General features: G+C 38.3%; 1 protein-coding gene across 1 annotated transcript in view; it reads left to right on the plus strand.

The window, feature by feature from the left end:
- The window catches only part of xpo5 (exportin 5), a 99,606-nt gene that overhangs the window by 74,814 nt on the left and 9,803 nt on the right, over positions 1-14,989 (plus strand). Inside the window, exons 27-32 of the mRNA XM_016249922.1 lie at positions 2,380-2,483; positions 2,573-2,632; positions 8,622-8,722; positions 8,826-8,933; positions 9,133-9,270; positions 10,495-10,659. Of these exons, the coding sequence (XP_016105408.1) occupies positions 2,380-2,483; positions 2,573-2,632; positions 8,622-8,722; positions 8,826-8,933; positions 9,133-9,270; positions 10,495-10,659 (676 nt within the window). The remainder of the gene's footprint in view (positions 1-2,379; positions 2,484-2,572; positions 2,633-8,621; positions 8,723-8,825; positions 8,934-9,132; positions 9,271-10,494; positions 10,660-14,989) is intronic.

A 14,989-nucleotide genomic window follows, 5' to 3' on the forward strand; every position in this document is an offset into this window, starting at 1 on the left:
GAAAAATGTGTTTACTATTGTCATTTTGCATTATTGACACACTATTTTCCTAATTAATGCTGTTCAGTTGCTTTGACACAATCTGTATTGTTAAAAGCGTTATATAAATAAAGGTGACTTGACTTAACTTGCATCGCGCCGCGTAAACATAAAACCATGTCTGCATTTGTGATCGGAGAAATGACAAACAACAAGTGCTACTCTACACTGCTCAAAACCCGCGTTTGAATCGTCAGTGGCAACTTATTTATTAAATATAAAAAAACTTACTTGCAGTCTGTGAGTCAGAACAGCTGGCATTGTAGTCTACTCTACCAGGATCAGGAAACCGTCCTCCATAAAATGCGCTGGACACAAATATTTGGGTTGAACTGTTCTGGAACAGTGTTGTAAATACAACTTAACCACTGATTTCTAGTAACGAATTAAAACTATTCTAGATTTCTAGTAGTGTCCTCTTTTGGAAGGCCAAACAAAGTAGTTTCGCTTTCACAACGAAACACACGGCGGGCTAGAGTGAGCGGAGGCCGAAGGCCTAGAGTGAGCGGAGGGTGGCGGGCTAGAGTGAGCGGAGGCCGAAGGCCTAGAGTGAGCGGAGGGTGGCGGCCTAGAGTGAGCGGCGGCCTAGAGTGAGCGGAGGCCGGCTTGAGCGAGCGGAGGCGGGCGGGCTTGAGAACGGCGCGGCCGGCGCATTCGACGAAGGAGCGACCGGCAGGCTTGCAGCAACCACATGTGACGACCCCAAGCTGGACTCCGCTTTGTCCACGGTGAAAGCTGATCCGGCGATCCACAGAGCGAAGTTGATGTATTTCCTCAGCAACCAGCACGGATCAGCTCCAGGCATGAAGAAGCGGATATCGTCCTCTTTTGGAAGGCCAAACAAAGTAGTTTCGCTTTCACAACAAAACACACAGTGCCTTCCGACTTGGCGGCGGCGGCAACAACAATACTACAGCAAGAATAAAAGTTACACCTTCTTTCTTTGCATGAGCATTTGGGCAGCATCATGCAAATCTTCTCACATCGTGACGTAGATATGTGGGGGCGTGTTAGAACGAGCTGTTTTAGGTAGGCATGGTTGAATCTTAACTTTTATAAAGAATATCTCTTTAGATTTGAGACTTTAGTCTTTGCAACTTTACAGATATTCTTTATGCACCAAGAGCTTGTAACACTCCAAAGAGAAAGGAAAAATGTATATTGCATCCTTTAAGATGGAAAAATGCGGATTTACAAATACTTGAAACGTGTGGCAGAGGGACCTTTATTTAATAAATTTAGTTTAGGCAACACAGGTTAGCTCACAATGAATTTATATCTATAGGCTAAATGTTGATAGCTAAGACATCACTGTTTGGATTGTTTGCAACAATACTGGAATGCTCTGGCAATACGAGTGTACAAAATATTTTCCATGCCAATAAAGCACCTAAAAACTGAAAACTAAAACATAGAATTAAAGAATTCACCAAGACCATTACCCATCACACTTTCTATATGCTTCTGAAAAGGTGTTATGTTTGGGCATGTTCTTTCTGCCTCATCTGTTGGGTTCAGTAAAACCTAATCTGTAGGCTGATTAGGTAAATTTATGAGAAGGGTCTTAAGTTAAAAATTATTCAATCCACCAACTGTCCACCTCACCTATCCATTTACTTCTGACAGTGAAGGTGGTTGTGGGGTCTAACTGACAGTGGATAAGAGTATTCTCTGTGTGCTTGTGTTAATGGCTTTACAACATTCATCTCATATAGATGTGCACCGTATCATGCTTTAGACAATGAATCAACGCTTTGTGTGATTCTTTAGGATCACACACAAAAATGAGTATACTAAATTTTAAGTATAGGCAAAATCATATATGTAGCGTTTACTTTTTTTTGTTATTTAAGAAATGTTTTCATTTGAATCCAACCCATAGATAGTATGTATGCTGTAAAAGAACAAATATACATTGTTATTTGATAAACACCATAGTGATTAAAAAAAATCTAAATGGCTGTTTGAAAAGATTGAAATAGTTTGAAAAGATAGAAATAATGGACTTAAAACCATTTTTAACTGGTTAAAATGATAGTGTTCTAATCATTTTGGCCACCACTGTACAAGTTATCATTAAGTTGATGGCATGATGCCTAAATGGATCTTGTGTCACTCTCACCCAACACTGACCACACCAGATCATTTTGGTGGTAGTGCCACCAATTGGTCAAAAGTGATAAGCAATTTCACATTACACGTGATAGTATTTTTTTAATTGGTCAGATGCTCCCTGCCTTGCTTGCTTACCTCATTGTTTTGCCTTTGTTGTGCTTGGCCCCTTAATTGCTGCTTGCAGGTATATTTGATTTGATTTTATTCTTGTTATTCATATTTTAGTGCTCAGGAGGAGGATGAGGCCTACGAAGAGAACCATGTCACTCAGGAAGTGGTGGAAGAGCAGCTGTTGCGGCTGGTCACACGGGAAGTCATGGACCTTCTAAGTAAGTTACCTTTATGCATGTGCAGCTTTTCAAGTTTGATTACATTTTTTATACAAAAGAAAACAAAAGCTTTGTTAACATGTTTCCAGGTGTGACTTGCATTACAAGAAAATTTCCAGAGCTATCTGCAAACAAAGAGGAAGTAGATGGTGAGTCTCTTCCATGCCTCCTTGTTCTTTTTTGCTGAAGACAGTTATTTGTGACTTGGCATAAAGAATGGCAAAAATTTCAGCTATGCTCAAAAGCACAGGGACTAAGGTGCAGAACAGTGGTAGCAGTGCTGTGGACTGGTATGTTAATTTGAAATATTTAGCTCTAGAGGTACAATAAAATGGAGTGGGAGAGGTGCAATAAAAATGTCAATATCTTAAACTTCTGTTTATTGAAAATGGGGACTGGCTAAAATAGTAGGTTTTACAGAGGTCACAGCTACAGGCATTAAAGGGGTCATATGATGTTGCTAAAAAGAACATTATTTTGTGTTTTTGATGTAATGAAATGTGTTTATGAAGTTTAAAGTTCAAAAAACACATTCTTTTCCACATACTGTACATTATTGTTTCTCTTCTATGCCCTGCCTTTCTGAAACGCGTAGATTTTTACAAAGCTCATCGGTCTGAAAAGCGAGGTGTGCTCTGATTGGCCAGCTATCCAGTGCATTGTGATTGGCAGAATACCTCAAGCGTGTGACTGAAATGTTACGCCCCTTACCATACTGTGATGCTGTGTCCCGGCCGGAGCGACGAGACAAAAACATCAAAACCCATTATAAATGAGGCATTTGTTGCATCCAGTGGGGACATAATTACAGATTATAATGATTTATACTGTCTTTTTATGCTTTGCGTTGCATCGCACCACAAAATATAAAACCATGTCTGCATTTGTGATCGGAGAAATGACAAACAACAAGGTCTACTCTACACTGCTCAAAACTCGCATTTGATCATCAGTGGCAAATCCTTTAAATATGAAAACGTACTTCCAGTCTTTGAGTCAGAACAGCCTGCATTGTAGTCTACTCTCCCAGGATCAGTACAACAGTCCTCCATAAAATGTGCTGCACACATCTGAATATTTGGGTTGAAGTGTTCTGGAACAGTGTTGTAAATATAACTTAACCACTGATTTCTAGTTGTGTCCACTTTTGGAAGGCCAAACAAAGTAGTTTCGCTTTCACAACGAAACACATGGCGGGCTAGAGTGAGCGGAGGCTGGCGGGATTCGACGGAAGTTGATGTATTTCCTCAGCGACCAGCATGGATCAGCTCTATGCATGACGAAGCGGATATCGTCCTCTTTTGGAAGGCCAAACAAAGTAGTTTCGCTTTCACAACGAAACACACAGCGTCTCCACAACATGGTGGCGGCAACAACAATAATGCAGCGAGAATAAAAGTTAAGCCTTCTTTCTTTGCGTGAACGGCCTTTCTTTGGGCGGCGTTATGCAAATCTTCCCACATCGTGACGTAGACATGTGGGGGCATTTTAGAATGAGCCGTTTTAGGTAGGCGAGGTTGACTCTTAAATTTTATAAAGAATATCTCTTTGGATTTTGAGACTTTAGTCTTTGCAACTTTACAGATCTTCTTTATGCACCAAGAGCTTGTAACACTCCAAAGAGAAAGGAAAAATTAAATCGCATCATATGACCCCTTTAAGATGTTTTGTGAATACGGGCCCTGGTTTCCATCATCCCAAATGAGGCCGTAAACATTCATTAGCAAGACCTGGGTACAAAAGAGTTTTCCAGAAACAATAATATAACAATCATGAGGGTCAGCAATAATGCTGGAAAGTGAAAACAAAATAATTTTCTATCATTATAGGTGTTCTACATTAAATTTAGAATGGAAAATATGCCCCACCCATGATTTCTATGATCTATGGTGATCCAATTTGAATAAATGTGTCTCTTGAAGGAAGGCTATATCAGTTTTAAAACACCTAAAATGACAGAAGATCTTACAGCTTGTTATTAAGGCTGTTGACATTTTTAACATTCCAGGATGTAAATTTATTGCGTGACTGTCATTCATCCCTATGAAACATCCATCATAGTTTACTGTGATTAGAATAAAAGTAGGTACCCAACTAAGTTCTTCTTAGACTTCTCTAAGTTCGTTATATATTATTATTATTAAAGACGAATAATAATTATATATATATATATATATATATATATATATATATATATATATATATATGTGTATATATACAATATAGCTAAACAAATTATCAATGATATAATGTTTCTCATCGTGTGGTATCAATAATTATTGACATTTTTATAGCCTTTTTTAAAATGGAGCAATAGAAAAAAAAATTATATTTAACCACTGTATTTTTTAAATAACTCAATTTATTGAGACAAACAACAAATATTTTTTTTGTTTTGACAGTCAAATGCAAAATAAAAATTAAACAAATATCTCATTTCTAATGTTTTATATGCAGATTAAATAGGTTAAACTTTTGGCATGTTTCCCGAGGGCGCAATGAGCAAAATAATGCAGCACATTAAATTGTCAACGCAAGGAAATAACTGTCTATTAAAAAAAACGTGAAATATGTCAAAATTAACTTTATATAAATCAAATATAATTTCGTAAATTGCATAAACAATTATGAACAAAAGAGCATCACGTATTTATGCATTGCTTAATACAAAAAGCCGAATCGCCCCTCACACAGATTGCCTTTAAAAACATATGAGACGCAGTGAAAAGGAATAAACCTCCACAAATTCGTGACGTGTTTTTTAAAAGTTTAAACTGTTTTAACTTTGCATGGCTTTACATCACTTGTGTGACGTGAGTGCAGCAGTCATATCTGTCCATCTAGGAAATGTGCTGAATATGCGTTGTCAATGGCTTGGTTTCGGTTTTAACCTAATCAAGATCTTCTACGCATTGAGCTACAATATTTCTCTAATATTTTGAATGAATAACGCAGCAACTGCGTGTCTCGTGGGCTAGACTAACAAAACATTAAACTACGATGTCACTTACATCATTATCACCGCATCCCGTGCTTCACTGATGATGCTCCCTGATGCACACCTAACATTTGATTGTACTATTTTTGCATTCAAATGCAAATGTTTATTTTAAATTCGACTAATATTAATTTTTGTATTCACAATCTCCTCATTACAGGCAGGCACAGCACTCATGTTCGTGTTTGTATGTGCTGTCTGCGTCACTCATAGCACATGCCTATATCGTGCACTTTATTGAACATTTTTTATAACGTTATCAAAGGTGTACCGTCGATAAATATTGATACCGTTTTATCTCCCAGGCCTATATAAATATATATACAGTGGGTACGGAAAGTATTCAGACCCCCTTAAATTTTTCACTCTGTTATATTGCAGCCATTTGCTAAAATCATTTAAGTTAATTTTTTTTCCTCATTAATGTACACACAGCACCCCATATTGACAGAAAAACACAGAATTGTTGACATTTTTGCAGATTTATTAAAAAAGAAAAACTGAAATAACACATGGTCTTAAAAAAAGAAAAGGAATAAAAGCAAAAGGAAAGCATAGCCAAGAAGGCAGTAGCACAACTCAAGAACATGAAAACATTCTTTCCCATGTTTGCCTCCCCAACTGAGGCAAGCTGCAGGACACTTGTTTGTACTGTAATCAAACACAAAACAAATATTAACGAGGGATCCCTGATGCATGGGGATGTAGGGCCCTTGCATTTGATGCAAGATGTAGCCAGGGCAAACTGCAGTATAGGTTATAAGGGGGGCGTGATATCAATGTTTTAAGGTACAGTGTATTAGGGTAATCGTGATTGTAGGGGCATGGTAGGGTATTATTGCAGTGGTATGTTACCATGGTTAAATGTCATTCATTTTCTTGGTGGCGCTTTAGAGCCCTCTCTATACACCCATGAATTGCAGACGAGTCTGATGTGAGTGAAAAAGATTATGAAAGTACAAACATGCTAAGTATTTTGTGAGTTTTTGTTTAAAGGGGTCGTATGATGCGATTTCAATTTTTCCTTTCTCTTTGGAGTGTTACAAGCTCTTGTTGCATAAAGAAGATCTGTAAAGTTGCAAAGACTAAAGTCTCAAATCCAAAGAGATATTCTTTATAAAAGTTAAGAGTCAGCCACGCCTACCTAAAACGTCTCGTTCTAACACGCCCCAACGTACCTACGTCGCTCTGTGGGAAGATTTGCATAACACAGCCGAAATCATCACACAAAGAAAGAAGGCGTAACTTTTATTCTCGCTGTAGTTTTGTTGTATCCGCCACCATGTCGTGAAGACACTGTGTGCTTCGTTGTAAAAGCTAAACTACTTTGTTTGGTCTTCCAAAAGAGGACGATATCTGCTTCGTCATGCCTGGAGCTGATCCGTGCTGGGTGCTGAGGAAATACTACAACTTTGCGCTGTCGATCGCCAGATCGCTTTCACCGTGGATGAAGCAGAATCCAGTCTGGGGTCATCACATGTCCGTCCGGACGCTCCTTCGTCGAAATCGCCGGCCGCGCCGTTCTCAAGCCCGTGCCTCTGCTCACTCTAACCCTCCGGCCGTTCCTCACGCTAGCACTGCTCACTGTAGGCCGCGGTGTGTGACGCTGTTTCGTTGTGAAAGCGAAACTACTTTGTTTGGCCTTCCAAAAATGGACACGACTAGAAATCAGTGGTTAAGTTGTATTTACAACACTGTTCCAGAACACTTCAACCCAAATATTCGGATGTGTGCAGCACATTTTATGGAGGACTGTTTCCTGGAAGAGTAGACTACAATGCTGGCTGTTCTGACTCTGTCTTTTATATTTAAAGAGTTTTTATATTTTATATATTTAAAGTGAGTTTTTTGGGCAGTGTAGAGTAGTGCTTGTTGTTTGTCATTTCTCCGATCACAAATGCAGACATGGTTTTATGTTTACGTGGCGCGATGCAACACAATGCGTAAAAAGACAGTATAAGTCATTATAATCCATAATTGTGTCCCCACTGGATGCAACGAATGCCTCGTTTATAATGGGTTTTCATGTTTTTGAATCATCGCTGCGGCCTGGCAGGGCATCATCACAATATGGCAAGGGGCGTAACATTTCCGTCTCACGCTTGAGGTATTCGGCCAATCACAATGCACTGGATAGCTGGCCAATCACAGCACACCTCACTTTTTCAGACCGATGAGCTTTGTAAAAATCGACGCGTTTCAGAAAGGCGGGGCCAAATACTGTTCTTTTTAGCAGCATCATATGACCCCTCTTAATCTAAATGGGCAAAACATACTTTCATGAGGTTTTTAGCCATGGTTAGACCCTCAAAACAGTGTGGCAAAAAAACCCTCATATTACATCCAACATGGCTGGCTTTCTTTTGGCACTTATTTCTTTCCTGAATGAATCAGCATTTCCACCTTCTAGCGTTACGTTGTAATTGGTACAATCTTTATTTTTAAGTGTGAAGTCACTTTCAAAAAAGTGATTTACTCGATTTTGCTACTGTAGATAACAGTGTTTATCAGAACTATAAACTTTTATCCCAGTTCTTCTGTGATGTATTTGAATGTTTGTATAAAGACTTTGTGAAGATGTTTCAAATACATTAATTGATCTCTCTGGGACAGCAGCAGCAAAAACACAGATTTAAATGTTACAGTGTGAACAAATACTGTCACAGGTTAAATAGACATAGCTGCATCCTTGTCAATTAGGAACAAGATTGCTTGGGTGATTGAATCTGTTCACGATCTGGCTATTTAAATATCCAAAACAAAAAAACAGCTGTTTAGTGGAATGAACCCATAAGGTAAGCGGTAATCTACCACAGCCAACAGTGCAGACTGCTTTCATCACGGGCAGATTAACTTCTAGTACTTGGAGAATAAATTAAAAGGTATAAAACATTTATTTGTAAAGTGAATGGTCTATCTTTAAAAACATCAGAGACTTTTAGCAGAAAATTAGGGGCTTAAGTTCCCAGAGCCCCCGTCGCAATGCCACGGGCTCAGACCACCTCCTGCAGTTGTCTCCGGTTTAATACGGTGATCCGCTCCATTTGACAGCTGTCACATTACAATGTTTTCATATGAGCCATTCTCCGTTTCATACTGGCACTGTATTTTTTTTTTTTTTTTTTTCATCATCTGTTTAGGAGATGAGGAGATGGTGTTGATGGACTCCTCACAGGGAATTCAAATGAATACACCTTCAGATGAGCTCTCAGAATTGGGCAAGTGCCTTCTCCAGAGTGAGGTAAACATTTCTTTGTACTCTCCATCAGTTGGCTTCTATACTGGGGCTCTGTGAACGGAGTAAAATGTTTTTCACCCTCTTTTTTTTTTTTTTTTTTTTTAAGGATATATATATGACTCTCCTGACTATATGTTTTAACTCCCTTTCCTGGAAAGACACTATAAACTGTCAACGGTGTGCTAGTGTGCTTTGCTGGACTTTGCTAAAACAGGTACTGATTTTTCTATCTCTCCCTCTTAGTGAAATTTTTATCTTGAACAGACAATTCACCAAATTATTTCTGTCAGTTTGCAGTTATCAATTAGAATTGCATTCTAATAATGACAGTTTTTTAAAACTTTTGAATCCTTTGCCTTATGAAAATAAGGCATATATGTGAATAGTCTATATGTGAATTAATTAATTTGCAGGTGCTTGGCTGTAACCTTCTCCCGGATGCTGTGACATGGCTCTACACCAGTGTACTGAAGGGTCTGCAGATGCATGGACAACATGAAGGCTGCAATGCTGCGCTAACTCAGCTGGCCTTGTTTATCTACGAGTCTCTAGTGCGTCATGCCAGCTCAGCTGTGATATCTTGAATGTGTCTGGGAAGCATATATGTCATTTGGCAGTCGCAAAAAGATAAACTTCATTGGGTGGTCTCTTAATTTTTTCCAGAGCTGTGTATAAAGCCTTTGCGTATTTGTTGTTTGATAAACACCATAGCAAATACAAAAATTCAAGTGGCTGTTTGAAAACATGTAAACCCTGTTTGACAACTCTGTGACAAGTGGGTGTCAGAAACACAAAGATGTCCAAAGCAGCTTTGTTTACAGAGCCAACAGGGGTAAGCGCTGCATTTTTGCTCTTCCATAAGCACCACCTACTTGTCAGAGAGTGAATTTAGATTCTCATTCAACCGGTTTGCCTTTTTTGGTCACACCAACATGTAAATTGGACCCAATTTTTACACAGCATACTGTTTTATAATTTCACCCTTTGATGAAAAAGAAGCTCTGTGCATTTCAAAACTCTAGACAATACGGTTTCAAGAATTATTTGTAGTCTTGAAGTGCTCACGATAACGATACTGTACATGTTTATTACTGCAATATATCATGTTACTAAGTACCAGCAGATGTCTATTCCTATGTAGTTGCAAAGTCCTATGTATCTTTTGTTACTGCGGATGCTTTAAGGATGATTTAATTGAACTGTATTTGGGGTTTATAATTCCTGTTTAGAAGGGATGTGTTTAGACTGTTCAATATTGAACTTGTTTAATGTCAAAGAATTTTTAAGGCTACACCAGTGATTTAATCACAATTTTTAAATATAGTTTACTGTCACTGGCCTCCCATGGTTCCTTATCTTGGCTGCAATTTGTAGCCATTAACAACGTCCATCAGCAAAGGTGTTTTCAGTAGCAGACTGTATCATAGTTTATTAAAAAAAAATTAATTGCATGTGGTGCTGGTCACCCCTTTTAATGTATTTTGTCATGTTGAAAGGATGTTTCGACACTTGAAATGTTGCTCGCTATAACTCACTAGTGTCTGTGTAATTTACGTAAGTCAGAGATGATCATGCTGATCCTCGTAGATGGCGGTGAGGCATGTAACACCACTGTGGTATGTTTTACTTTTAGTACACAAAGAACAGTGATGTTAACACTAGCTAAAGTACTACTGAATGCACCTTTAAATGATTATGGTAGTGACTTAACGCGTTGGTGAGAAAATGTAATTAACAATGATTTAGTAGTTTTTAATTATGATGTTTCTGTACAGAGGCCTCGATACAATGAGCTGCGTTTCATCATGAATCAGATCCCTGATATCCATGTTGAGGCCCTGGAGCAGTTTGATCAGAAGACCATACAATCCACTGTATCAAAGGCAGGAGAGAAGAAAAAGAGGGAGCAGTTTAAAAGGCTCATTGCAGGCACTGTTGGGGTATGGACACTTTTCTTTACTTTCTTTACATTGTCACCTGTGCTCATCACATTGCACGTGATCCAGTTATTTTCCATTTTTGATAATATTGTTTGACATTGTTAGTGTCTTTTTTCCTTAGTTCTGTAATGCCCAGTTCAGACTACACGATTTTAGCCCGATTTTGCCACGATTTGCTTGACGTAGGGTGTCGTGGGGATTCGTAAGCGACAATGGGCGTCGGGATGCAAGATTCCATCGTTTCAGCTCGTGTAGTGTGTCATAGTGGATGACAATCGATTCCGCGTCTGCAATGCATCACGACAGAAAGACTAGCATGTTAAATTTTTTTTCCGTCGTCCACGACGAGTTCTGTCACATTGGTGACATTGACCAATAGCAGCACAGAAGCTCTTTCATACACAGGTTTCAAACATGGCGAAACGAAATAATTATGAGATGGAGGAAAGGTTCGTGGAGCTGTGGCAACAGTACTCCTGCCTGTATGATGTGTCATCAAGGGACTACCACGACAGAACAAAGAAAGAAAAATGCTGGCGAACTATAGCGGAAGCGCTTCAGCAATGTTTACACTCTTGTTTTCGGAAGTCAGTCACTAGTTCCGCCTTCTCGATGACATCACGCGCGTCGTTAAAGACGGCAAGCGATGAATGGTTGGGAAGCAACATGTAGTCTGACATGTTTTTTGTCCACAACACAAGATTTTAGGAGTCAAAATCGTGTAATCTGGCACAGTAACTATCGTGACCGACAAAAATATTGTGTAGTCTGAACCTTGCATAAGGTCAAGTCTAGTATTTGTATTCTGTCCCTGCTGCAAATAGGTTGCACCTCGACAGATAGTAAAACAGGATGAGGACTAAAGAAAAAGTCGAAACTGAAGGAGTTCTTTTCCAGTGTTTTACTTGAAATCTTCAGTTGCACATCATAATTTTGTGAAACTATAATGCAAACACAAAACATAAATTAAGTATAAAGTATGACTAAAAGTAATTTTTAGGAAAGAAAACCGCAAATCTAGCATTGATACAAGAGAGAAAACAACAACCTTATTCGAATGCACCACAAATGTTTCTTTTTAAATGGCATAAAATACTTATTTTTTAACATAGATGAAATTCAGTAAACAATTAAACTTATAGACGAATAAACCGAAATATAGCTTTTATCAGGGAGACATCTGCTGCTGCATCACTGCTGTTGTGAAATTAAATCTAAGATGGTGGCCATGACCTCTCACTTAAATCACATGATGCATCTTGACCAATAAAATAAACCCAAAATTAAATGACTATTTAAACAGTCAGAACAACTTGTATTGTGGGATACAGAATTCCATGCAGACCTTATGATTAATTCAGAAACGCAGAGTCATTCAGTAATGAATGATTACCGAGAAAGACACAGAGGAGAAAGGCACACTATTTCCCCATTTAATACTGTAAAGCTGCTTTGACACAATTTGCATTGTAAAAAGTGCTATATAAATAATGGTAACTTTACTTGACTAATAAAACACCGTTGTGTGTTGCTTAGAGATGCGCAACTGTTCTGCTGTGATCTTTGGTTTGACAATATTTTTGTTAACTAAATCGAGCAAAAACAGTCAACACTGACAGTATTGTACTAAAATGTAGAGCTGGGCAATGATTAATCGCATCCAAAATAAAAGTTTTTGTGTACATAATATATGTGTGTGTACTGTGTATATTATGTATATATAAAGTCACACACATACAGTATATATTTTGAAAATATTTACATGTGTATATACTATACATTTATAGTCATATAATTTATATTATATATAAATATATTTAAAGGGGTCATATGATGCGATTTAAATTTTTCCTTTCTCTTTGGAGTGTTACATGCTTTTGGTGCATAAAGAAGATCTGTAAAGTTGCAAAGACTAAAGTCTCAAATCCAAAGAGATATTCTTTATAAAAGTTAAGAGTCAGCCACACCTACCTAAAACGGCTCGTTCTAACACGCCCCCACATACCTACGTCACTATCTGGGAAGATTTGCATAACGCCGCCCAAATGTTCACACAAAGAAAAAAGGCATAACTTTTATTCTCACTGTAGTATTGTTGCCGACGCCGCCATGTTGTGAAGGCACTGTTTCTCGTTGTGAAAGCGAAACTACTTTGTTTGGTCTTCCAAAAGAGGACTGGAGCTGATCCGTGCTGGTCGCTGAGGAAATGCTTCAACTTCGCGCTGTCGATCGCCGGATTGGCTTTCACCGTGGACGAAGCGGAGTCCAGCCCGGGGTCATCACATGTAGTTGCCGCAGGCATCACAAAATAGTAAGGGACGTAACATTTCCGTCACACGCTTGAGGTATTCGGCCAATCACAACGCACTGGATAGCTGGCCAATCACAGCACACCTCGCTTTTTCAGACCGATGAGCTTTGTAAAAATCGACACGTTTCAGAAAGGCGGGGCATAGAAGAGAAACAATAATGTACAGTATGTGGAAAATGTGTTTTTTTAACCTTAATCCGCATAAACACATTTCATTACACCAATTACACAAAATAATGTTCTTTTTAGCAGCATCATATGACCCCTTTAATATATAAATATAACATATTTTTCTTAAATATATACATGCATGTGTGTGTATTTATGTATAGTTGCACAATGCACTGGGTCAGCTGGCCAATCAGAGCAGACTGCGTTTGTCGGAAGGAGGGACTTCGAAAACGAAGGAAAACGAAGAGTTTGAGAGAGGTGGGGCATAGAGGACCTACAATAATGTACAGTATTTGAAAAATAATGTGTTTTTTGAACATTAAAGCATGTCAACATATTCTGTTACACCAAATTCACAAAATAGTGATCTTTAAAAAAGCATCATATGACCCCTTTAATCAGATTAGCTGTCCGGTCAGGCAAGTAAAATTCTCTTTCACTTGCCCCTTCAAAAATCCCAATAGCAATCATTAAGTCAAGTGGTCTAAATGTATTTACATATTCTGTGGAAGGCGTAGGACCAAGAAATGTTCGTCCAATCAAAATCTTCAGTTCGAACTAGGGATGTCAACGATTAATCGATGATCGATTAATTGTCGATAAGAGATGCAATCGATTAAAGCTATCGATGGTCGGTTAAGCGGTTTAATTTTGGGCTGCGTGCGGCTTATGCGCAAAACACGTGCGAGCGGCTGTGAGTGACGGTGACTGTATATAAATGCATCATCATTCACTCATAATTACAATTTAATCTTTTAATGTGATTTAAACTTGAAAAGTACATTCAAATAGAAACAACACAAAGTTCTTCAACATGGAATGCACTAGAAATGTAGTAACAGTCATTTCCCCAGATTTTAAATAATTAGGTGAAGGTTGCAGGGCTGCGGGACACTGCGGGGGAAGGATAGGCTATTCATTCCTACAACTTGTTAATTCGTTCCTACGACTTATTAATTTGTGGCCACTGTCCATGTTTCATTCATTTTGTTCCTTAACCCATGATTTAACTAAACTGAGGGAACAGATTAATACATCGAACGAATTCTTAATTCATGGCCATGAAATCTTTCATTTCCCCTTCCGCATGTTTACCACAGTAAGAGATGCAAAAACAGTGATACAAAGTGAATAACAATAAAATAAACCTGCGAAATTAGAGGGTAAGACGGTGAGGATTTAGGAAAAGAAACAATGCCTAAATATTATTGAATTTGTGGAAATTCGTGACCAAGAACAAAGCCGCATAAATGTAGGCTATATGGGCTCGAACGGCATCCAAAAGCATGGTCGCGATGTAAGATTTTCCAGCTAACCAAATATTCCTCTAATAAACAAAGCTTTTATATCACACTTGTCATAATCGGAGCTTATCATTTGTAAATAAATCATTGCTGGATTCAAAACTGCAATTAAATGGTGCTATGACCGACACTGACAATACGTTTTCCCGGAGCATGCAACTAAACGGTGATGCCACAACAAAGAGCATCGTTCACAAGTTTTTGCATGGACCTAACTAGCCTAGGCACAGGTTTTCAAGCCCTGGGTCAAAATAGGATGCTTTAAGGAAAATGTGTAGCCTATGTAAGTAATCGGCCTAAAATAAAAATAACAATTTGTTTTCATTAAAAAAAATATGCGAAATATATCTGACTTAAATAATTAAGTTAACAGATTTAAAACAGAAGTGTGGCGCGGTGCTCCATAAACAAGTTCACGGAAAGGAAAGGATGACAACGCGCATTCTGTTTGTTTGCTTTATTTTGCAGAAGCACAAATCTTGTTTTTGTTTTGAGTGTGCAAAAATAAAAGTAAACACTTTTGTGGATTATATCTTACTCCAAA

The sequence above is a fragment of the Sinocyclocheilus grahami genome, unplaced genomic scaffold, assembly GCF_001515645.1.
Source record: "Sinocyclocheilus grahami isolate Dianchi unplaced genomic scaffold, SAMN03320097.WGS_v1.1 scaffold960.1, whole genome shotgun sequence".
Lineage (NCBI taxonomy): Eukaryota > Metazoa > Chordata > Actinopteri > Cypriniformes > Cyprinidae > Sinocyclocheilus > Sinocyclocheilus grahami.